Raw genomic sequence first — 21,986 nt, 5'->3', positions numbered from 1 at the left:
TTTATTATTTCTCTCTTCCAGCAGCACCTGGAGATCTGCCTTGAATTACAGCGCGACGCAGCTGATGGCCCCACCGTGCTTTTGGATTAAGAACCAGAAGCAGAAGGTGCAGGGGGGCTCTGCAGCTTTTAGGGGGCTGAGCTGAGCAGATCTGATGCCTTAATTAGCGGCGTCGGTGGGTCTGGGGAGTTGCGGGTGTTGATTCCCAGCCAAGCTGCTCCCCCAGAGCCGTTCGGTGGTGTCGGGGAGAGGAAATGTTCACTACCGCCTGAGCAAACAAGAGGCTCCGAGGAGGAAATGCCTGGGGGAAATCCCAGCCTCCTCCTGCAAGGTCCGGGGTTTGAGGGGAGGGTTAAATCTCAGGTAAAAGCAGGGTTTTCCCGTCCCTCCTGCCCCCAGCCTTGCGCTTTCTGGGGAGGTGATGCGGGAGGCGCCGCCAGTGGAGAGTGTTCGTGGTGCAGAGTTTGCTGGGTAGGAGAAAAACTTACTGACCCACTCTGTGAAGGACCCTCGAGCTGGTCAGCTATTTTATTAGCTGGTTTTGTTATTATTTACCTGGGCAATCATATTGGTGACAGTCTGGCCTCTCGTGGCACCAACACCACGAGGATTCAGATGATTTTCACCCCCTTTAGGCACCCTCTGCTGATCCCCTCCTTTGCCTTGCATTTGCCCTGAAGCCCAGCTGATAAACCCAGAGCCTTTTCCCAGCTCCAGCCCAGCCCATCTCTGGGCAGAGGGATGACATTAAACCTGAAACAAATTGCGTTGTGCATTCGAGTGAGGATGCTCGAGCGCATTTTCCTTCCCTAATGACAGAGGCTGTGGGAGTTGCAGCACCATTAATTTCTCCTTTTGCCTCCTGTGAGCTGGCAGCAGCTCTCCCCCTCGCCTGGGGAAGTGCCACATCCAAAGGGTCGGATGCCCTCCCGCAGCCCCAGCACCTTTTGTACCAGCTCGGTGATGAAAAACAACCAAAGCAGCCAGGGAAATGCCACGGGGTGAAGCTGGGAGCTGCAGGGATGCAGGGTTTGCAGTGAGCTCTGGAGGAGCCAGCCTGGCCCCAGCATCCAGAGCTGCTGCTTCCCATGGCGTTTCCTTCTGTTTTGTGCCTTTTGAACCTTTTGGGTTTGTTGGCTTGTTGGTTTTTTTTCTGCTGTTGATGGAGGGCAGGGAGATGAGGCGGCTGCTGGGCTTTAAAGTGCTTCCAGCCTGGAGGAAGATCAGCAGCGCTGCTGGCTCTGGGGATGGGAAACTGCTGCTCAGAGGACAATAAAGGTTATTAAATGTCAGGGAGAAATAAACCGGCCCTTTTTTCACTGCTTTATTTCCCCTCCCCCCACACACACACACGCTGGATGAGCTGGTTTGCAGGCACTTTATGTCGCAGTCAGACCAAAGGGAGATGGGGAGCAGGGCACAGGACCTTAAGGCAGCCCACTGATGGAATTGGGATGTGGGGTTACTCCTCGGGCACTTGGAGGTCCTGGCTGTGGGACAGGGACCTGCAGACCCAGTAAGGGTAGGATGAAATGGGTGTATTCACTTCATGGGCACAGCCTCGCAGGAGGATACACAGGTTTGGGCTGCTTGAGGCTTCAGGATGTCCCCACCCACCTCCGCCACTGGCTGCTAACGTTGCTCTGAGCCTTTGCCAGGCACAAGGGAGTTGGTGACAGCACAGGAGGCGGTGACACCGCCTTTGCTGGCCTCTGCCACACCTCTCCTCTCAGCCCCGCGCCTTGGAGGCTCTGACACTGCGAACAGCAACAGGTCTTTCCAGTCCTACCCCGCTGGTGCTTGGGGCCACGTCTTGGCACGCAGCCCCTTCAGGAGCCGCCACTGTAGCTCTCGGGGCATGTTGGCAGCAGAGTGGCACCTGGGGAGAGGGAAAAGCACCAGCTGCGTCACCAGCTCACATTAGTAATCTTTCCTTCCGACAGTCATAGTTTTAATCGATGCTCATGCACCAGTAAGCGCTTGCAAAGCCACCCCTGCAACCCCGGGCTGTGTCTGCCCTGCCGCCCAGCTCGCCAGGGCACGCAGGGCATCACCTGCTCGCCGCTTCTCACCTGCTGGAAGGAGCAGCCCTAAAGAGACAGAGCCCACGAACTGAAGGTAAAAAGCAAATCGGTGCTCTGGGGTTCCTCAGGGAATGCTCTGGGGCTGGAGCAGCCTTTCTGAGCTCCCAGAGGGTGGACTGGCTGATTCCACCTGGAAAAGCTACTGGGAGAAAGTACTGAGTGCTGGCCTGCACCCCCAGGTGGCAAGAGGCAGCTGTGGAATGGCAGAAGCTGGTGAGTTTGATGGGGTTAGGAAATTGAGTGTGGGGAGGGTTTTTTTGGCTGTAAGCAGGATGAGCCCTGTGGCAAACGACCCAAGTGCAGTTCCCAGGAGATCCCACATCACAGCATCTCCTCTGCTGCCCCTCTGAGAGGTTGATCCATGGCACTGCTGTGATCTTCTCCCTGTATTTCTAACTCTGCCATGCCACCGTTGCCCTCTCCGTGTGACAGATGGCTGCAGGGACAATTGCTGCCTCAAAAGGCTGCTGTACTTAACAACTCCTTGTTGGACTCCTATCCACATGTGAGGGAGCTTTCCACCCATGGAGCAGGGAGTAGCAGCTGGCTGGGAGAACAGGACAGGAAGAGAGATAGCACAGAGCACTTCAGGAGAGCCTGAGAGGGTTTTGCTGGGGGAACAGCTTTGGTGGATTTGTGTAAAATGGGTTTGGTAGGTTGAGAAACAGTCACCTGGGTGGTGACAGGAACTGGCTGTCATCCCTCCCATCCAGTCCCATCTTATTCCTTGTTCCCTTGCTCCATCTCATCCTGTCCCATTTCATCCCATCCGACCCCATGTTGTTCCCATCTCATTCAATCCCATCTTGTTTCCATCCCATTTCATCCCACCCCTCCCTGTCCCATATTGTCCCATCCTGTCTCATATCATCCCATGCCATTTCATGTTATTTCCTCTCACCCTTATCTTGTCCCATCTCATCCTATCCTGTCCATCCCTCCCATCTGATCTCCTCTCGTCCTGATCTGTCCTGTCTATCCCACCCATCCCATTCCATCTCACCCCATCCTATCAGAAGGAGCAAACTGCATCACACAGGGCTGCAGGACCATGGCTCCTGGAGTTAATTTAATCACTTTTCTCCTCCTCTTGGTTGTTGTGCTCACGAATTTGAAAGCTCAGAAAGCAAAACAATTAGGGACAGGGTTCTCAGGGGACAGAGAGATTTCCTGTCTGGAATTGCAATGAGTCTTTCATCCTCCCCAGCCCCTACCCACATGCTGTTGATGGGGAAGGTGAACGGTGGAGCCTGGCACTCCATGCTGCACAGTGGGGACTGCAGAGGGTGCTGGTGATGTTAAAGTTAAATGAGCAGGCCCTCAGGGAGGACAACTGGAGAACAGATTGGTCTAGAGGGAGGGCACACCCACGTGAGGTGCTCAGGAGAGGATAGGTGAGGTGAAGCTTGGGAAGCCACATCTCCATCAGGTTTTGGAAACAAAAGCAGGCAGAGAGCATTTGGTCCTCTGCCAGCATTGCCATGCCCTGAGCATCCACGTTGTTGTGCTCGAGTCATCTGCGTCACCTTGCTGCTGAACTTCACCTCGGTGTTGTGGCCTCCAGCACCTCCTGAGCATTTCCTGCATTCATTCTGAGCTGCTAGTGGATAAAAGGGGACTGTGTGGCGGCTGTGAGGTCTTTTCTCTGGTGTGTGGGGTGGTGATGAAGGACCACGCTCTGCTAGGGTAAGATGGCATGCTTGGAGGTGATGTTAACTGTGGCTTGTCATCCTTTCCAGCAGGAAAAGAGAGAGGGGACATAAAACATGGGAGCTGTGCTGGGTGTGGGGATTGGATTCTCCAGAGGTCCCTCCCCAAACCCACCGTGCTGGGATTCTGGGATTCTGTGAACTTTTTGGTGCTCTGCAGATTCTGAGGAGGCCAAGGACAACTCTGACACCTTAGCCCTAATGTGCTGTCACCTGCCTCCTCGCTGAGCCCTTCTAACACAAGTGCTGTGGCAGAGGTTTGTTAATCAAGAGCACCCAGAGCACAGCAGGCTTTTTCCATTAGCATCAAGGAGGGCTTGCCAAGATGGCCCTTGGCAAGCTCTGCTTTGCTCAAGGGGGTGGGCAGTGACAGCTGGTGATGCAGCCACGTCCCCTTGATGTGGGAGGTGGGTGTGAAGCCGGGGTTTCAGGTGGGTCTCTGTTCTCAGACACTTCCAGAAGTAGAGAAGGAAGCTCTGGTGACTTCTACATCAGAGATTCAACCAGGAATAGGGAAATGAGAGGATTTTCCCAAGCATTGTGCAAATAGGGGTGTTGAGTCTGGGAGGGTCCAGCTTAATGCCATAAATCAGATTGGATTAGGAAGGATTTGCAGAGGGCTGGGCTGGAAGAGCAGCTTATTTAGGGTTTTGAGCAGCCATGTCACAACCCTACGTGGTGTTGCAACATGCTGTTGCATTGCATGTTCCCGCTGGGGTGTTGGGTTTGAGGGCTCAGTGAGCAGCCAGGAGCTCCTGGGCTGGACAGAGGAGAGATGGTGTGAGGTGAGTGTGGTGTGGAGTGGCAACGAGGGGGTGGTTTGGGCTGTAAGACGACAGGGATAAATGAACACCAGGAACCTCTCACCCTGTCTTGTGAGTCTGAGCCAAATCCCTTAGACCAGGAGATGGTGGAGGGTGAGTACCTTTGGGGCTTTCATGGGTTCGTGATGTTGTGGGTCTTTGATTGTGAATGAATTGTTGTGCAAGTGACTTTGTGGAGCTGAAGTTTCTCCTTGCCCTCGTCCACATGTTTTTGCTGTGCTCTGGGTGTGCTCACGGACGCGGCACCAGCCAGCCTGCAGGCATAGCAGAGGAGCTGCCCATCTTTCGTGGGCACAGTTTTTGTCTTGTTTCTCCCTGCTCTTGCTCTGCCCCTGTTCCCTGCGGAAGAGTTTTCCTTCACATCCCTCTGGTTTGAAGCCCTGGCTCCGTTCTGAAGTTGTCAGCTCCTTCGTCCGTGCCTTTTCCCCAGCCCTTCTCTCCTGGGTTGCTTCTCACTCAAGGCTGTTAGGCAAAATAATTGCCCAATAATTTAGTAACTTCCACAGAAGAGGTTCTTCCTCTTGTAGCTGTGGTGTAGGTGGGGATGGTGCTCTCTGCTCAGCATCGATTCCTCCTCTTTGCCTCCCTCCTGGTGCTGGAGAACCCGTCCTGGCAGATGTGAGCTTGGCTGTGTCACCATGCCCGCCCACTGCTGGAGCCGTGCCGTGTTGTCAACGGGGGAGGAAAATAGGCCACTTACTGTGTGTGACAGACACAGCCACCCCCACAGCCTTTGTCTGCAGAAAGGGCAATGGAGGGTTGCATTTCCATGTCAGTCTAGGGGCAGAGCTGTGGCTGCCGCCCTGGTGCCGGTGGGTCTGTGCGTGCTCGTGGGCTCCCTGCAAGCGCACCGAGGTGGGTGCTGGAGGGTGGATGTGGCTGCAGGTGTGGAGGGCAGTAGATGAGTTTATGCTGTGTGTGGAGCTGGAGAGAGGGGTCAGTCTCCCAGGAGGAAGTTTTTGAGAGGGACCACAGAATCCCAGCATGGTGGGGATTGGAAAGGACCTCTGGGGATCATCCACTGCAATCCTCTGGCTAAAGCAGGGTGAGCCACAGCAGTTCACAGGATCACAACGGTCCAGGTGGCTTTGAAATCTCTCCAGAGAAGGAGACTCCACAACCTCTCTGGGCAGCCCACTCCAGGGCTCTGGCACCCTCACAGCACACAAGTGTGGGTGACAGTCATGGCCAGAGTCATGCTGCGAACACCAATGTGGTTAACAGTGGTGCTCCAGTTTACTGCAGTGATGCAGTGAGTTACATGCTAACTCAGAGGAGGAGTGCACAGCCAACTCTGGGATTGGCACACATGTAAGGCACACATAGGCTCAGGCTGTGTGAGATACAGACAGGGAAGGCTTAAGGAAAACACTTATGGGTCAGCCTCCTGCGGCCAGCACAGCCTGCCCCCTTGCAGCTGGACCTGGGGGGGTCGTTTCATCACCTTAGTTCCTGCCTCGAGGACACTCTTTGCAGCACGGGTTGCTCGTGTTTATCAAATCATGTCCTCTGCCAGCAAGAAATCCATCCACAAACAAGTTCTTCCTCCTCCTCAGAGGAACCTCCTGGATTGCAGTTTGTGTGCACTGCCCCTTGTCCTGTCACTGGGCACCCCTGAGAAGAACCTGGTCTCACCCTTTTGACACCTGCCCTTCAGATAGTAGTAAGCGTGATGGGGACAATCTTTTTAGCAGGACCTGCTGTGACAGGATGAGGGGTGGTGGCTTGAACTAAAAGAAGGAGATTCAGACTGGACAAAAGGAAGAAGTTTTTTGAGCTGAGGGTGGTGAGACACTGGCCCAGGTTGCCCACAGAGGTGGTAGATGTCTCATTTCCAAGCCAGGTTGTTTAGGGCTCTTGGCAACCTACTTTAGTTGCAGATATCTCAGCTGACTGCCAGAGGGTTGGACTAGATGACCTTGAAAGGTCCCTTCCAACCCAAACCCTTCTCTGATTCTGTGCTCTCCTGGTACTCCAGGACCTCTCCTTTCCTTGTCCAGGTGAATCATTCCTGGGGAGGGCTGGTGGAGCAGGCACAAAACTGCCCACTTCCTATCCTGGATTTGGTTTGATGCCAAGACTCTGCATGCCAGCACATCACTAGGGATTCCCCTCCCGAGCTCTGGTGCAGACTCCAGGTCACCAGCAGAAAGAAGAGACAAAAAGCAAGACCTGCAAGTTGTGCCCTGAAGATTGGGTGTCCACGTGAGAACCCAACCATCCAAAGTTGGCAAGGAGAAAACAGCAAACCCCTTACATAAAAAAACTGAGGCTCTGAGATGTGCTTTTCCAAGTCACTTGCAATTTCTGAAGTCTCACTTAATTACAATAATCACCCTCAGCAGACAGTCAATTAGTAATGCTCTTGCATTTCTGCTGAGCTCAAACTTTGTGTCACAAGCACGTTGCTCCCTCCATGGGCTGATGACAGTGGCGGGGGGGGGGGGACACACATACACATGACAGGCAGCATCTCTTTGCACCATCTGAGCCCTCTTGATGAGGATGCTCCATGGCAGAAGTGACTCACCCATCTCTCTCCTCCTGCAAGGCTTGAAGGGACTGAAAATCCTTTGACTCTCTTCCAAGAATGCCCTTGTGAGGCAGCAGCTGCATTTGGTCAGGATCTGCTAGGGATGTCATAGCACTGGTCCCAGAAGGGTTTCCTTGGGTTCAATTTGCTGCTTGTGGGTCACCCCCACATGGCATCTCCCTGAGGGGATCATCAGGGAATGGTTTTTGATTGGAAGAGACCTTTAAGATCATTGAGTCCAACCCCTAACCCAGCACTGCCAAGTCACTCCTAAACCATGTCCCACAAGACCATGTCTGCATGACTTTGAAAACCCTGCAGGGCTTGACTACCTTTTTTGGGGAAGAAATTGCTCCTCATGACCAATCTAAACCTCCCCCATGACTTTGAAAACCCTGCAGGGCTTGACTACCCTTTTTGGGGAAGAAATTGCTCCTCATGACCAATCTAAACCTCCCTTGGTGAAACTTGAGGATGGTTCCTCTTGTTTTATCACTTGTTCTCTGGGAGAAGAGACCAACTCCCATCTGGCTCCAACCTCCTTCCAGGTAGAGAGCTGGCCTCCTTTTCTCTGGCCTGAACAGCCCCAGTTCCCTCAGCTGCTCCTCACAAAACCTGTGCTCTAGGCCCTTCATCAGCTTCACTGCTCTTCTCTGGACATACTCCAGCACCTCAATGTCCTTCTCAGAGTGAGGGGCCCCAGGCTGAACCCAGTATTCACGATGTGACCCCACCAGTGCCAAGTACAGGGGGACAGTCCCTGCCCTGGTCCTGTTGGCCACACTGTTGCTGATCCAAGCCTGATGGTATAATCCCAGTCTGTTTTTTCTCCCCATGAACAGCAGTGTAGGACTGGCTTTTGCTGGTGGTCTTTTGGGACACAGTGGGTTGGCTTCCTTCTGATGGGAGATGCTCTGACACAGGAGTATGGAAAGGGGCTTTGTCTGGGTTGTGGTGAAGCTAGAGCAAAGAGAATAAGTAGGACTGGGGATGCTATGCTGATACAGGAGTTTTCCAGCTTCCCCTCACTGCCATGGGGTATGTGCCACTGCCTCTGCAGTAATGCAGAACTGGAGGGAGTCTGCTGCTCCCCTAAATCACCCTGCAGTTGGGAGAACCTGTTGGGTTAATGTGGGCAGTGGCCAGCCAAGTGACAGGGTGATTTTGGGAGGGCTGAGATGCTCTGGCAGAGTCTGGAAAGGGTGGGGGTGAAAGGGTCAGTGGCATCCCCTTCATGATCACTTGTTTGGTTTTGTATCAGAGACTCCCTGTCATTGTGAGCACCCCAAAACTGCCACCCAGGCATGTAACATGCACTCTGAGGCATCCCTTCCAGGGATCTCATCCTTTCCCTCTCTCTCCTTTCTTCCCACAACCTCCCTGAGGCTTTTCCTCCGGGGTTGAAGATGGATTCCACTGCCACTGCTGTTGGAGCAAGCAGTAACTCCCCTGAGCTCTGCTGACTGAATGCTGCCCCAGCTGCTCTCACCCAGTTTCTCCCTCCCACTGGGGCTTTTCTCCCTCTGGGCTCAGCTGGAGTTTTGTTTTCCTCTGAGTGGCTCATCTGGGGAGGAGCAGAGCAGGTTCCACAATCCTCAGCTGTTTTGAGCCATGGAGAGGCTTAAAACCCAGCTAAAGGTGATGGGAGCTGAGAGGTCACCAGGCGCTGCCCGCGGAAGCGATGGAAACACCGTCCCCGGGGGGGCTGAGAAGGTGTTTGGATGAGGAGCTTAGGGACATGGTGTAACAGCTGTGCTCAGGGACGTGGCAGCTTTTGGCTGAACTCGATCTTAAGGTCTTTTCAGACCAGGTGGTTCTGTGAAAGCCGGTGGGGACCCCGCTGATGATTCCGGACGGCTGCGTGCGCAGGGCCTCGGGCAGGCTTTTGGTGGGGGCATCCCCTTGCCGAGCAAGTGGTCTGCCAGGGCTCGCCTGTCCTTCAGGGCTTGCGCGGTCCCTGCTCGGCCAGCCGTGAAAGCCGTGTTGCAATCGCACAATGAGCCTCCCCCTCCCGGCTTCGCCGTGCCCGCAGCCGGCGCGGCAGGCAGCGGGGCTGTGCGCGCAGCCGTGCGTGGGCACCCGCTCCGCGGGCAGCGCCATGCCTCGCAGCTCCGCGGGGAGGGAGCCCACCGGCCCCAGGTCCCCGCCACCGCCGGCTCCCCGGCGTGCCGGCCGCGCCGGAGCCAGCCTCACCGCATGCCCTTAACCCGCCGGCGAGCCGGGGTGTGCCGACGGCCCCGGTGCAGGTAACGGCCAAAGGGATGGAGGGAGGGAGGGAAGGCGGCGACGGCGACGCCAGCTCCGCTGTGACCCCACGCAAGGACAAGCGTCGGCGTGGCAACACAGCCCCCCCTCCCCGCCGCCGCTGCCGAGGCTTAATCCCGTCCTTTTTCCTCATCTCACGCTGGAAGATGGAGGAATCCGTCCTCTATCCCCATCTCATGCCGGGAGGTGATAACTGCCTTCCCCACGGCCCAGCCACCGAGGCAGCGCCGTCCTCTCTTTAGACAGCCCAGCGCTTGGATGCCTTCAGCCTCCCAGGGTAGGATGGAGGATCCCTGGGTGCTCTGGGAATCCCGGGGTGGGATGGAGGATCCCTGGATACTCTGTGGGTTACAAGATGGAGGATCTCTGGGTACACTGTGAGTCCTGGGGTAGGATGGAGGATCCCTGGGTGCTCTGAGAGTCCCTGGGTAGGATGGAGGATCCCTGGGTGCCCTGAGAGTCCAGGAGTAGGACGGAGAACTCCTGGGTGCTTTGTGAGTACCCCTGGGTGCTTTGTGAGTTCCCCTGGGTAGGATGGAGGATCCCTGGGTACACTGTGAGTCCTGGGGTAGGATGGAGGATCCCTGGGTGCTCAGCGAGTCCCTGGGTAGGATGGAGGATGCCTGGGTGCTCAGCGAGTTCCTGAGTAGGATGAAGGATCCCTGGGTGCCCTGCAGGTCCCATAAGCAAAAGGCTTTGGCCATGCTGCTCTTCATGGTCTAACCATAAGACTGGAGGTAGCATCTCCCATGGGAGTAAGGGGGGGCTGAGTGTGTTTGGGGCAGAGGAAACTCTTTCAAGGAGCTCATTTCCAAAATACAGCCCAGTCTCTGAGATCCCAAAGTGTCTTTTGCTGGGTGAAAATGGGAAGTGCAGAATAAACAGCTCCATTTGGGGGCTCCCAGGGGACTTGTGTGGTGGAAGGGGTGGGTGGAAGCTGGGCTACCGGGGAGTGTTGAGGGAGAAGTGGCTGCTTGGCACAAAAGCTGGTTTTCTGCAGCACAGGACTACTCAAGAGACATTTAATTCTCCTCTAAAGTCCAGGCAAACCGGGAGCTGCCATCTGGAGTCTGATGGCAGCAGGAAAGAAAGGCTCTGTGCAAACTGGGGGCTTGGTGACCTTTGGGTTGGCTTGAACCAGCGCTGGCATAAAAGCTGAGCTGGCTTGGTGAAGTGACCCATGTAGGTTAGTGCTGCCTTTGGGATGGGGGATGCTGGGGCCAGAAGAAGAGGGAGAAGATCTGGAGGACCAATGTTGTTCCCATCACCTGCCCAAAGCCTGCATCAGGCGATGGGTGCTGGGTTTGGTGTGAGGTGAGTGAGTGCAGTCTTTGCCCTGCAGCCAAGCACAGGTCTCAGCTGGCAGCCTCCCTGGTATTTGGGGAATTATTTCAGTGAGTTGCAGAGGCTGCAACTTCTCCTTGGCTGTAAAGCGCCCAGGCAGCATCTGCTGTTGGCTGTGCCTTGCTGAGGACACAGCTTCAGCCCTGTAATAAAGTGGGAAGCGAGTCCTTACTGCCAGCAGATGTGCAGTGGGAACAAGCAAACCCAGCATGGGGAGTTCCTCTGATCCCAGTGCTTGTTCAGGCAAGGGGCATCCACAGAATAGTGGGGGTTGGAAGGCACCTCTGGAGATGATGTGTTTAGACGCTCTGGGGGTACTTGTGGAGCAGGGATAGATGAGGTACTTCCAGACTGAGGGTGATTGGAGCGATCCAGCACTCGACAGGTCTGTGCCCCCAGGCTGTGACCTTTCTGCCGGGTTGTTCTCACTGTGAGAGACGCAGGGATCTAGACTGACCAGTTCTCCTGCAGAAAACAGGTCGTTCCCTTCCGGCACAGGGAGCTTTCCTTGGCAGAAACAAAGCTCTGCCCGTGGTGCTTCTGCAGAGCCTTGGCTCAGCGCCTGCCAGGGAGCTTCTCACAGAGGTGCTTTGCTGGCACAAACCCATGGGTGCAGTGGAGGTGAGTGGCTGCATGGTCCTCCTGGGCAATGCCAGTACCTGGTCGTGGTGCAAGTGATATGGCAGTGTTGGACTTCACAGTAGGCAATCAAAGACTGGGGGCTTGCAGGGGGTCTGGATGTGCTCTTGCTGGGGTGGGTGAGACAAGTGTGGATCTCTGTGGTGAGCTGCAGCGTGGAAAAGTGCCAGCACTGAGAGATGGCACTTTTCCCTGTCCCTCTGGCAGCAGTGACTCACCGTGTTCCCCCTGCCTCAGGGCTGCGTCCTCTCCTGGGCAGCAGGACATCGGCAGGAGGAGGTAGCAATGTGCTGTCCTCCTGGCCATGGTTAGGAAGGACATGTGCCCTGACAAGCCTGAGGAAAGAAGGTCTAGGACATGTTTAAGTCACCTCTGCTGCAGGGCAAATCCAAGCCCCCAAAGCTGCCCGTGTGCTGTGGGAGCACCTCGTTGGTCCATTGACAGCTCCTCAGCTTGACATGGATGGACTGTTGGAGATCTCAGAGGAGCTCAACTGTGTCAGTGTGTGATGGCCTAAGGAGCAGAAATGTCCCCTCCAGGCTGCCTAGCCAAATTCTAGAAGAATATTTAATTATCTCTTTTCCCTTTCCAGGGAGCAGCATCTCTTGTGGCAGGGTGCAAATGGGCTGACTGTCCCCAGGGGCTCTCAGAGGTGTCTGGGTGCCATCTGAGCACCCAGAGAGCAGAGGAATGGGATCAGTGTACTCACATAGCTGTGAGAAGACAGAGATTTCTTTGGTTTCATTACAGTTTCTGCTCACCCCTGATGGCTCTGGGCTAGAGAATTGTCTCTGTGTAGGATGCAGATGTGAGTGTGGGCTCCAGCACTGTCATCATGCAGGATGACACCCACAGCCTGATCTGATAATGAGGATTAGCTGAGTTTGTCATCCAGCTCCAGAGGCAAGAGCTCACCCATGGCTGGAGAGTGAGGAGAGCTGGGCCACAATCTGGCTGTGTTCTGCTGAAGCTACAGCAGCAAATTGAGACTTGATCCTGCTTCCTGGCCCAGGCTGCCCAAGAAGGTGGTGGTGGATGCCTCATCCTCGGAATCACTCCAGGTCGGGTTGTCTGGGGCTCTGAGCAACCTGCTCCAGTTGCAGATAGCCCTGCTGACTGCAGGGGGTGTTGGACTAGATGACCTTGAAAGGTCCTTTCCAAACCAAGCTATCCCATGATTATATAATTCCCAGGGGTGCATCGCTGAGGTCCTGCAGCATCCCAAACCTCAGCATCCAGCATGCCTGTAGAAAGCCCCCAAAGGAAACTCAGCATGAGCACAGAGGGTGCCCGAATGCCATGCTTAAAGCCAGGCTATGTCATGTCCTTTGCTACTGCTGTTCTTCAGTCTTGGTCCCATGGGTGCCAGCTCAGCATCACTCAGCGAGGCTCTGGAAGTGACATTTGGCCTCCCTGTGTCATTTCCTCAGGCTTTGCCAGGAGAAGAAGGAATTAAACTGCAAATCTAGACTGGGTGGTCCTGTCTTCTGGAAAGGATGTACTGGAACCAGGATGGGAGAAGGATGTCAAAGCTGTGACATTCCTCTCAAACAGGGCAAAAGAAAGAGCCACCATCATCCCCTGCTCCAGCTCCTCACTCCTCCCTTTCCTCTCCTGGCACTGGCTTTAACCACCCTCTGTGTCCCTTCTGGGCTGTCCCAGGGCAGAGCTACATGACGTTTCCTGTCTCTCCCTGACAAGCTCCTCAGGACACTTGCCTGCCAGCAGGGGCTCAAGGATGCACAAACCATCTCGGTTTTGTTCATGTCCCAGAGCCAGCAGCAGCATTACCCCTGGTCACAGTGGGGCTCACAGCACACGACTCTCCCAGTGCCCACCTGCTGGGAGTTCAGCAGATTTTGCCCCTTCTGAGATTTCTCAGGGTTTGATGCAGGTGGAGGAAGCAGCAAAACCAGGCAGCTGCCTCATTATGGTGGGCCAGAAGTGGTGCATTCCAAGGCAGAGCATGGATGAAGGCTGCTTGCACATGTGTGTGCAGCTATAGGTGTGTCACTCAGACCTCCCCCAGCATTTCCCTTTGGAAATACCAGGCCTTTCTCAAGGTTTTAGGGTACCTGTGGCATTTCCATGCCAACTCTTCCCTCGCTGATGATCCTCCCCCTCACAGTGGGAAGATGTGGACTTGTTTGCCAACTGCCTGTTGGGAATACAGATGTGCTGGAAGATGCTTGCTTCCAAGAAACCCATAATCAGCTGTGTGCCACTTTGTCTGTCTGGTTGAGCTTTGTGGTTAAAGGCAGCCCAGGAGCTGCAGGATCTGAATGACACTGAAGCTCATGATGATGCTGAAGCTCAGGGTGCTGTAGCTAGTCTCCCTAGTAGCCAAACCCCCCCTTTTTATTCCAGATCCCTCATGTACCCCCAGACTTGACCCAGCAGTTGCAAGCCAGGAATGGGATCCTCCAGGCTGTGCCTGGGTGGTGGTGGTATGTGCAGCTGGGCTGATTTCCAAGTGTGTATGGAGCCAAGTAGGACTTGGGGCTCTTGGTTTGTGTTTTGGCTACTGCTTCCCTGGATTTGCTCTGCTAGAGCAACAGCTGAGTTGTGAGGCAGGTGCAGGGCTGAGCTTGAGGCTTATTTTGGTTTTGAAGCTCTCCTGGGCCCTGTGTTGAGAGCACAAGAATCTTGAAGGCTGTGGAAATGCCTGGGAAGCCTGGCAGCAGCTGCCAGGACCCAGAAATACCCTCTGTGGCTTTCATTCAAGGGCAGGACTTTATCATCAGATGGAAAATGAGTGGTTAAACCCTTTATGGCTCTCTGTGAGCAGAAGGCACTTAGTAATGCTGCCTGCAGCCCTGGCCAGGTTTCTGCTGAGCTTCAAAACTGCTTAAACCCATTGTGAGTCCTTGGGCACTGCTCAGCCCATATCCCAAGTCCTCTCTCCTGAAGTGTGATGGCTTTTGGGGGAGGGATGTCAGCTGCCTGCTGTGCATATCTGGAATAGAGCTCAGGGGTGCTGCTCAGGTCCTCCTGGGCATATGCATGTCCTGCAGCAGAGCCAGAAGCCACCACTGCCCCAGCACTGTCCTGTTTTCTGGTGATGTCTGGAGAAATATGTTCCCCTGGATGTGGTTGTCCCTTCCCTGTGCTGCTGGTGCAGGGTGTCTGGGGCAGGACAGAGCTGCCCAGGGGCAGAGTTAGTGTCTGAGTGATGGATCTTCAGTAATATTTGTTTTCCTAGAGCTGGAACTCCCTGGTCTTGACCATGTCTTGCAGTGTGTTGCCTGGGGGAGCTTCTGCAAAGCCTGGCCGTGCGTGCCATGGTTGGCAGCTGATGGGCAAGTTGGGCATGGGAGGAGGCTAATCAGCAGTGTTGGGAGGGGCTGTGCCCTGCCTGCGCTTTGTGAAGTGAGAGCAATTCTGGTTGGGGTGGATGCTTAAAAGGTTTTCACTTGGTAGAGGGAGTTCTGTGCATGAAAGGGTACATGAGACTCTCCCATGCCAAGGACTATCCAGATGACAGGGAGAGGGTTGGTCTCCCAACTAGCTCTGGCAACTCTCAGCCCAAACAGGCTCTGAAGGGGCTGGCAGAGAAGATCCTTGCTCCATAGGCACCAAACCTCAAATACTGGGTTCAGTTTTGGACCCCTCACTCCAAGAAGGACATTGAGGTGCTGGTGTGGGTCCAGAGATGGACCACAAAGCTGGCGAAGGGTCTGGAGAACAGGTCTGGTAAGGAGTAGCTAAGGGCACTGGGGTTGTTCAGCCTAGGGAAAAGGAGGCTGGGAGAAGACCTTCTGGCTCTCTACAACTCCCTGAAAGAAGGTTGGAGCCAGGTGGGGGTTGGTCTCCTCTCCCAAGGAACAAGCGATGGAGGAAATGGCCTTGAGGTACACCAGGAGAGGTTAAGGTTGGACACAAGGAACAATTTCTTTACTAAAAGAGTGATCAGACATGGAAATAGGCTGCTCAAGGATGTGGTGGGATCACCATCCCTGGAGCTGTTCAAAAAAACATCTACACATGGCACTTTGGGGCATGGTTTAGTGGCCGTGGTGGTGTCAGGTCGAGAGGTGGACTCGATGATCCTTAGAGGTCCTTTCCAAGAGAAACTGTTCTGATTCTGTGATTCTAAAAGGAGCCCTGCAGCTGCCTCGGGAGTGGGTAGATCTGGGGGTGGATGGGTGAAGCACAGAGTGAGGGGTGGATGGGTGAAGCACAGAGTGATCCCTGCAGCTGGTGGAGCTGGTTGGCGGGGGTCAGGATGCTGGGGGTGGCTGAGTTGGGTTGCAGCTGGCTGGGTCCCCACGGGCACGCTGCCAGCCCCTCCTGTGCCGCAGCCTCTCGGCTCCTCTCCACCCGATGCTCTCGGAGGCTGGCTGGCTGCAGCAGCGTCTCTGCAGCTCTCCCAGGACCCGAGTTTAGGTGCGTTCAGGGGCGCGGTGTGAGGGAGGGGGGGACAGCAGGGTGCGGAGCGGGGAGGTGACCACTCGGTGTTGGGTGCATGTGGGAGCACGAGTTTCTGCCACCCAAAACGACTTTCCTTTCTGTCCCTGCTGTCTCTCAGCCCTGGAGATCTGGGTGACAAGAGGTTTTCCCAGCCAGGGCGATGAGCTGTCTGGTGCTCAGGGAAGGTGCAGCATATTCTTCTGTCTCTATCCTATGGGTCCCAGCACCCTGCTGACCCAAAGCGGCTGTGGGGAGGAGGACATTCTGCTAGGCAGAGCTGCTCCTCCTGTAGCCAGTGAGTTATTTTCCCATCTGTGTGCTTTGCTTGGTGAAACACTTCAGATTTGTTTTCATTTGGGGCTCGTTTTTGTCATAGAATCATGATGGCTGGAGGAGACCTTTAAGATCATCAGCTCCAACCATTAAATGATGATGAACTGGACTTTGGTCCTTTGGGGTATGCTGATCTTTGAGCTGAAAGAAATCTGAGGGTTTGTTTTAGCTCTGATGTAGTCTCCTGTGTCCTGGGGTCGGTTGCCTGGAAGGCAGCAGGGCTGTGGCAGTGCTGCTGTCGTACTGTCCTGGCGCTCTCACTGCTTTACCTGGACTGCTGTACCCCGTCCTGTGCCGATCCTTGCCTTCTGCTGGCCCCAAGCTCCTTAAGGAGCTCACTTCTCAGAAGGCATCACTTGCCACCTCCCTGGGGCAGAAACATGCCTGCTAAGGACAAGAGTGAGTCTTTGATGATGGGGCAGCTTCAGGGCAGCCCTTTCTTTGCCCCTTTTGCTGCACAGCAGCTGCTGCAGTACCACCTGGGATGTCCGTGCACTGGAGCATCGTGGTCAATCACTGCTCTCTGAAGAGCAGTGCTGGTTGGATTCCAAAACTAACAAATCTAATCACAGCCAGAGCCCTACACCCGCATCCCATTGCAGCTTCTGTTATGTTCCCATCCCCTTTCCATTCCCAGTTCATGTTGGTGCATGTTTGATACAGGGATGCTACATCCTGGAGAAGATCCCACTTCCAAATGGGCTCAGGCAGACCTGTGAGCAGGGCAGAGAGAAATTGAGAGGAGGATTCTTCTCTGGGGCTGCCTTGGAAAATCACCAGTGTGTTTGCCAGCTGCTGGCTCACACTGGCCCGGTTTTACCCAACAGGCTGCAAGATGTCACATCCTAAATATAGCATATGGAGCTTGGGCTCAGCTTTTCTCTTTTCTGAGCAAAAGGATGAAAGCCCCACCTGAGCGGTGCAGAAAGCACATGAGGGCTGCCTGGGTTTGCTTAGTCAGGGGGCTGATGGAGAGCAGCCTCCTCTGTCTGCCTGGTGTGTCTCCGTCTTGTCCCTCCCTGCTGCTGCTGTGCATCCTGGGGACATCGTAGGTGGTGGCCTGTGGTCTTCTTGCCCACACTTGTGGTGGTGGTTTCCCGGGGCTCTCTCCTCACTCTTGTCCTCCCTCTGTCTTTCAGATGTCCTGTGGTAACCCTTGCCCCTACAGAAGGACCTGCCTGCTTTAGCCAACTCATCCTGCCAGTGATGGCCTTGACGCCCCAGTGAGGACATAAGAACAAGGAGCAAACCCCCGCAACACCACCACATCCCCCGGGAGAGCCATGGAGGCCCCTCTGGATGTGCCTGTAGGGAACCTCATTGACTTCGATGGCGAAACACCCACCGGCATCCCCACGGAGCCCTCTCCTCCCACAGCCCCTGGTGACAACGGGCACCTGGAGGGCACAGGGGATGTCGCCGGGGAGGAGAGCGATGCCACCGAGTCTGCAGACAGCGAGAATGACATGGGGGACTCTCCCAGGCACTGGGGGGGCTACCACCGCTCCTCCTCCAACGAGTCCTTCTCCTCCAGCCAGAGCACCGAGTCCTCCCGGGACGAGGTGATGGCCGAGCGCCGGGAGTTCATGAGGCACTACGTGGAGAAGATCTTCAGTGGGGGGTGAGTGAGCTGAGCCTGCTGCCAGGAGACAGCCAGCAGGGTGGGATCTGGCTGCTTTCCCACTCTCAGCATCAGTCTGTGTCCTCTGCCAGGCTTGGCTACCGCAGCTTGTTGCTCCTGGCCATGACACGGTGTGGAGCTAAGTGGGGGGATGTGGGTTGACTTGCACCCCTCTTTCAGGCACATCTCAGTTTATCTTTCACCTCCAGCTTCCCTCCCTTCTTCTTCCTTGTCTTTCCCGTGCCAGATGCCCCTCATGGGATGGGGATTTCACCACACTGGGTGTCTCCAATGCCCATCCCACACTGAGCATCTCTGCTCATGCTGGTGCAAATGCCAGTGGCTTCACTCTGCCTCCTAATATCCTGCAGCCCCCCCACCAGCTCCCATGGCTGTGGTCTCCATAACGCTGTGGTCTCCATAACACTGTGGCTCAGTGTGTCAGGCAGGATTGAGCCAACCAAGCGTGATGAGCAGCACCAGGGCTTGTTTTCGCTCTGAGGCAGAGTGCCTGTCTCTGGAGCTCAGTTTCTGCTTGGGCTGTCTTGGCTCTTTCCTTCTTTCTCTGCCTTTGGTTTCCCTCCTGCCAGGGAGGAACAAAAGAGCAGCATAAGCCAAAAGATGACAAAATGGATGCTCCACTTCCCATCTTCTTCTGCCTTCCTCCTTTCATCGCAGTGCTGGGATGCTTCCAGCATGAGGAATGATGTTGGGGAGCTGAGCCACAGCTGGATGGAGAATTCTGGCCACATCTTCAACTTTAATGGTAGCTTTTTTGTTGTTCCCCCCCTCCCCCTATTTCAGAGAGGATTTGGACCAAGAGGAGAAGGCCAGGTTTGGTGAGCTCTGCAGCAGTGAGAATGGGAAGGGCAGAGAGTGGTTTGCAAGATACGTGAGTGCCCAGGTAAGGAGAGAGGTGGCTAAAGGGGCAGAGTTCCTGCACCAGGGCTTTGGAGAAGCCTGGGAAGGAGGCTTGGGATGGGGGAATTTAGCAATAGCCCAAAGCAATGTTTTTGGAAGGCAGGAGCTCAGAAGAAGGGAGAAACTTCATCACAGGGGGATAGATAAGTGATTAGAGGCACTGGCATCTTCAGATGGTTAAATCCAGGCTTGTTTCAGTGTGGGTGGGCTAAGGTTGTCCTTGCTGCTGCCCTGCAGAGCTCTGCTAAACCCTGAGCTTTGTGCCTCCAGCGCTGCAACTCCAAGTGCGTCTCAGAGCAGACCTTCTACCGCCTGATGCAGTCCTTCGCCCTCGTGCTGTTTGAGTAAGTTGAGGTTGGGTTGCAACCAACAAAGGCTCCTGAGATCAGAGCCATGGCTTGAGAAGGGGCAGCAGTCACAAGGCTCCTTGGGTTGCCATTGCTAGGTGTCTTCACCAAATCCTTCTTCCATGGCAGGTGTCACCAGATGGATGATTTCAGCCCTGCCAAGAACCTCATGACCATGTGCTTCACCTACTACTATGTGGGTAAGAGGGTTTGATTGTGCTGAAGATTGGTGGTGAAGTGTCCTGTGTGTGGGAAGGGTGATGGAGGAGTACTCAAGCTTGGCTTACACTGGCTAACTCCAGCACTGAGTGGAGAAGAGCCTCCATGGCTGAGAAGTTCTGCAAACCTACCAAGGCTCTTCACCAGGCTGCTAGCTCATGCTGGTGCTGGTTTGTCATTGCTTCTAGCCAGAGTATTTGCTAGTGGCAATCCTCAGATGTTTCCCAGCTCTGGGGATGTAATGAAGAAAGTCCATTACTTGATGTGTGGTGGTTACTCCTCACAGGATATTAGGGGTTAGAAGGGACCCAAAGAGATCATCAAGTCCAACCCCCCTGCCAGAGCAGGACCACACAATCTAGCTCAGGTCACAGAGGAACTCATCCAGACAGGCCTTGAAAGTCTCCAGAGAAGGAGACTCCACAGCCTCTCTGGGGAGCCTGTTCCAGTGCTCTGTGACCCTTGCAGTAAAGAAGTTCCCCCTCGTGTTGAGGTGGAATCTCCTATGCTGCAGCTTACATCCATCGCTCCTTTTCCTATCAGAGGGAGCAAGTGAGCAGAGCCTGTCCCTCTCCTCCTGACATTCTTGACATTCTCCAAGGGCTGCTGAGTTTTCTATCCAGGATATAGACCTCCAGGATGTGGGATGAGGTCTGGGTTGTTTCCATCTGGCTGCTGGTCTCTGTGGTGCATCTTGTAGCTGGGAGCTGGCAGCACCCAGACTCACGGGGCCAGTTAATCTGCTGACACGTTGCCCCCAGGCAAGGCCCACTCGCTGCCCTTGGAGGCCAAGGAGAAGCCCACAGGCAGCATCGACTCGTACCTGAGGTCGGCGAACAGTTGGCTGGCGGAGAAGAAGGACATCGCCGAGCGGCTGCTGAAGAACACATCGGCCAAGACAGAGAACGTCAAGGGCTTCTTCGGGGGCCTGGAGACCAAACTGAAGGGTCCTACCACCAAAAAGAACGAGTGGGTACCACTCCATTGGGTGGGCTGGGTGGGAGTTTAAGCACCTGTAATGTTGGCCAGCCAGAAACCTACTGGTCATAGGGCCAGGATGAACCAGGGCTTACCATGGCCACTGGAAGACAGTCTCTAGCTTGGTCAATTACTTCATGCTTTGGTTGTTGGGCATCTCACAGTCTGGGAGTCCTCAGTCCTTTGGGCATGGAGAGGTGTGGTTCCAGGAGACAGTGCTGGTGCTTTGTGATCTTCTTCCTCATCCCTGTATTGGATCTAACTGGGATGGACATCACAGTCTTTTAATCACCTTCCTGGCCCTGGGGACAACATTATGGGGGCAGAGGGGTCTTTCAAATGAAGGTACTCCCAATGCCTTGAGGGCCAGGGCTTTGTCACACAAGCTGGGAGCTGACACTGATTTCTGTGCCACAGTGAAGGTGAGGACAAACCAAAGGAGAAGCTGAAGAAGACAGGTGAGTGGAGCCAGCATGGCTGAACTAAACATGATCCAGGGGAGGGAGAGAGGGTTGGAAGTGGTGCAAGACGGTCAGCACTGCTAGAGCTGTGGGATGGGGACAAGGACAGGAAGGACCAATGCTGTTTCCTCTGAGCTCCTAGAGAATTGCTCCAAAGGAGACTTCACAGCTCCTTGCTTTGGAGTAATCACAGCTCTTGTCCCACATGGACATCTTGTGGCATCTTGTCCTCAGTGGCACAAGAAGCAAAGGCTTGGGCAGCCATTCTTTCCCCTCTGATTGCTGTGTGTGCTATCATATCAGCGGTCCAGTCCCTTGAGTGTCCTCCTGGGAGACCAATGCCTCAATCACAGCTCATATCTGCACACAAAGAACAGTCAAAGCTCCTCTTTGTGTTGGTGAGGATGTGTTTGGCATGAGAATTTGGCAACCTTGCCATCATTGCTGCTTGGATGCCAAGCTGGTAGGAGGTGTAGGGGTGGGAAGGCAGGAGTCATTCAGACCTCATCACGTAACTGTGTGTCCTTACAGTTTCCGTGCAGAGCCCAGAGGAGGAGAAGAAGGGAGAGAAGATCTACCTGTACATGCACCTGAAGCAGCAGCCCATCTGGTAAAGTCTGCCTGGGGTAATCCTGCCTCTGCCAGGCCTTAGCCTCCCTGGGAAAGGGATTTGTCCACCTTGGCCACACATTCCCAAGATGTTCATGAGTGCTTTTAAACTGCTGCTGCCTTTAAAAGCAGTGGCCACGGCTTCGGCACATCCCTTGTGCTTGTGAGAGTGTGTTTGCAGCCACACAGGGAGCTGGGTCAAGAGTGGACCAAATCATCTCCTGGCCCTTAGGAAGTGGGTGAGCTTGGCCCTGGGAGGACTTGGAGGCAGGCTAGGGATTGGGCTGTTCCCAACCTCTCCCTCCCTCCCACCCTACAGGCACAACCTGCGCTTTTGGAACGCTGCCTTCTTCGACGCCGTGCACTGTGAGCGCAGGAAGCGGTCCCCCACCACCAGGTAGGACATGTCCTCGTGGGAGAAGGAATCCCCATGTCGCCTCCAGCCCCTCAACATTCCCTCCTGCTCCTGACAGCCCTAACCACTTCCATCTGTGGGGAAATTCTCCAACTTTCCACCTCCGACGGCACATCTGCTGGGGTGGGCAGGTGGGATCTCCGTCCTCTCACAGATCTGGCAGCATGAAGGTTTTCTTGCTCATTTTGCATCATTTTGGCAAGGACAAAGGCCTTGAGGTGTGCCCAGAAAACCTAGCCAGGGTTCAGGCTGTTGGTGCTTAAGTTTGTAAGTA

General features: G+C 54.8%; 1 protein-coding gene across 9 annotated transcripts in view; it reads left to right on the top strand.

Moving 5' to 3' along the window:
* Window positions 1-21,986, top strand: part of KIAA0513 (KIAA0513 ortholog) — a 29,839-nt gene that overhangs the window by 113 nt on the left and 7,740 nt on the right. For 3 of the 9 annotated variants that reach the window (XM_064160071.1, XM_064160070.1, XM_064160064.1), the window contains exons 1-9: window positions 9,196-9,396; window positions 17,281-17,762; window positions 18,567-18,666; window positions 18,954-19,027; window positions 19,160-19,230; window positions 20,011-20,218; window positions 20,645-20,685; window positions 21,220-21,298; window positions 21,617-21,694. In XM_064160071.1, coding sequence (XP_064016141.1) covers window positions 17,425-17,762; window positions 18,567-18,666; window positions 18,954-19,027; window positions 19,160-19,230; window positions 20,011-20,218; window positions 20,645-20,685; window positions 21,220-21,298; window positions 21,617-21,694 — 989 coding nt within the window. In that variant the 5' untranslated portion in view covers window positions 9,196-9,396; window positions 17,281-17,424. Of the gene's footprint in view, window positions 1-1,894; window positions 2,119-9,195; window positions 9,397-9,436; window positions 9,693-15,760; window positions 15,785-16,241; window positions 16,266-17,280; window positions 17,763-18,566; window positions 18,667-18,953; window positions 19,028-19,159; window positions 19,231-20,010; window positions 20,219-20,644; window positions 20,686-21,219; window positions 21,299-21,616; window positions 21,695-21,986 lie in introns of those variants that run through there. The other 6 variants (XM_064160066.1, XM_064160073.1, XM_064160065.1 and 3 more) reach the window with 6 other exon arrangements.

Source organism: Pogoniulus pusillus, chromosome 20 (assembly GCF_015220805.1).
Source record: "Pogoniulus pusillus isolate bPogPus1 chromosome 20, bPogPus1.pri, whole genome shotgun sequence".
NCBI classification, from domain to species: Eukaryota; Metazoa; Chordata; class Aves; order Piciformes; family Lybiidae; genus Pogoniulus; species Pogoniulus pusillus.
This window is presented reverse-complemented; position numbering and strand designations above follow the sequence as displayed.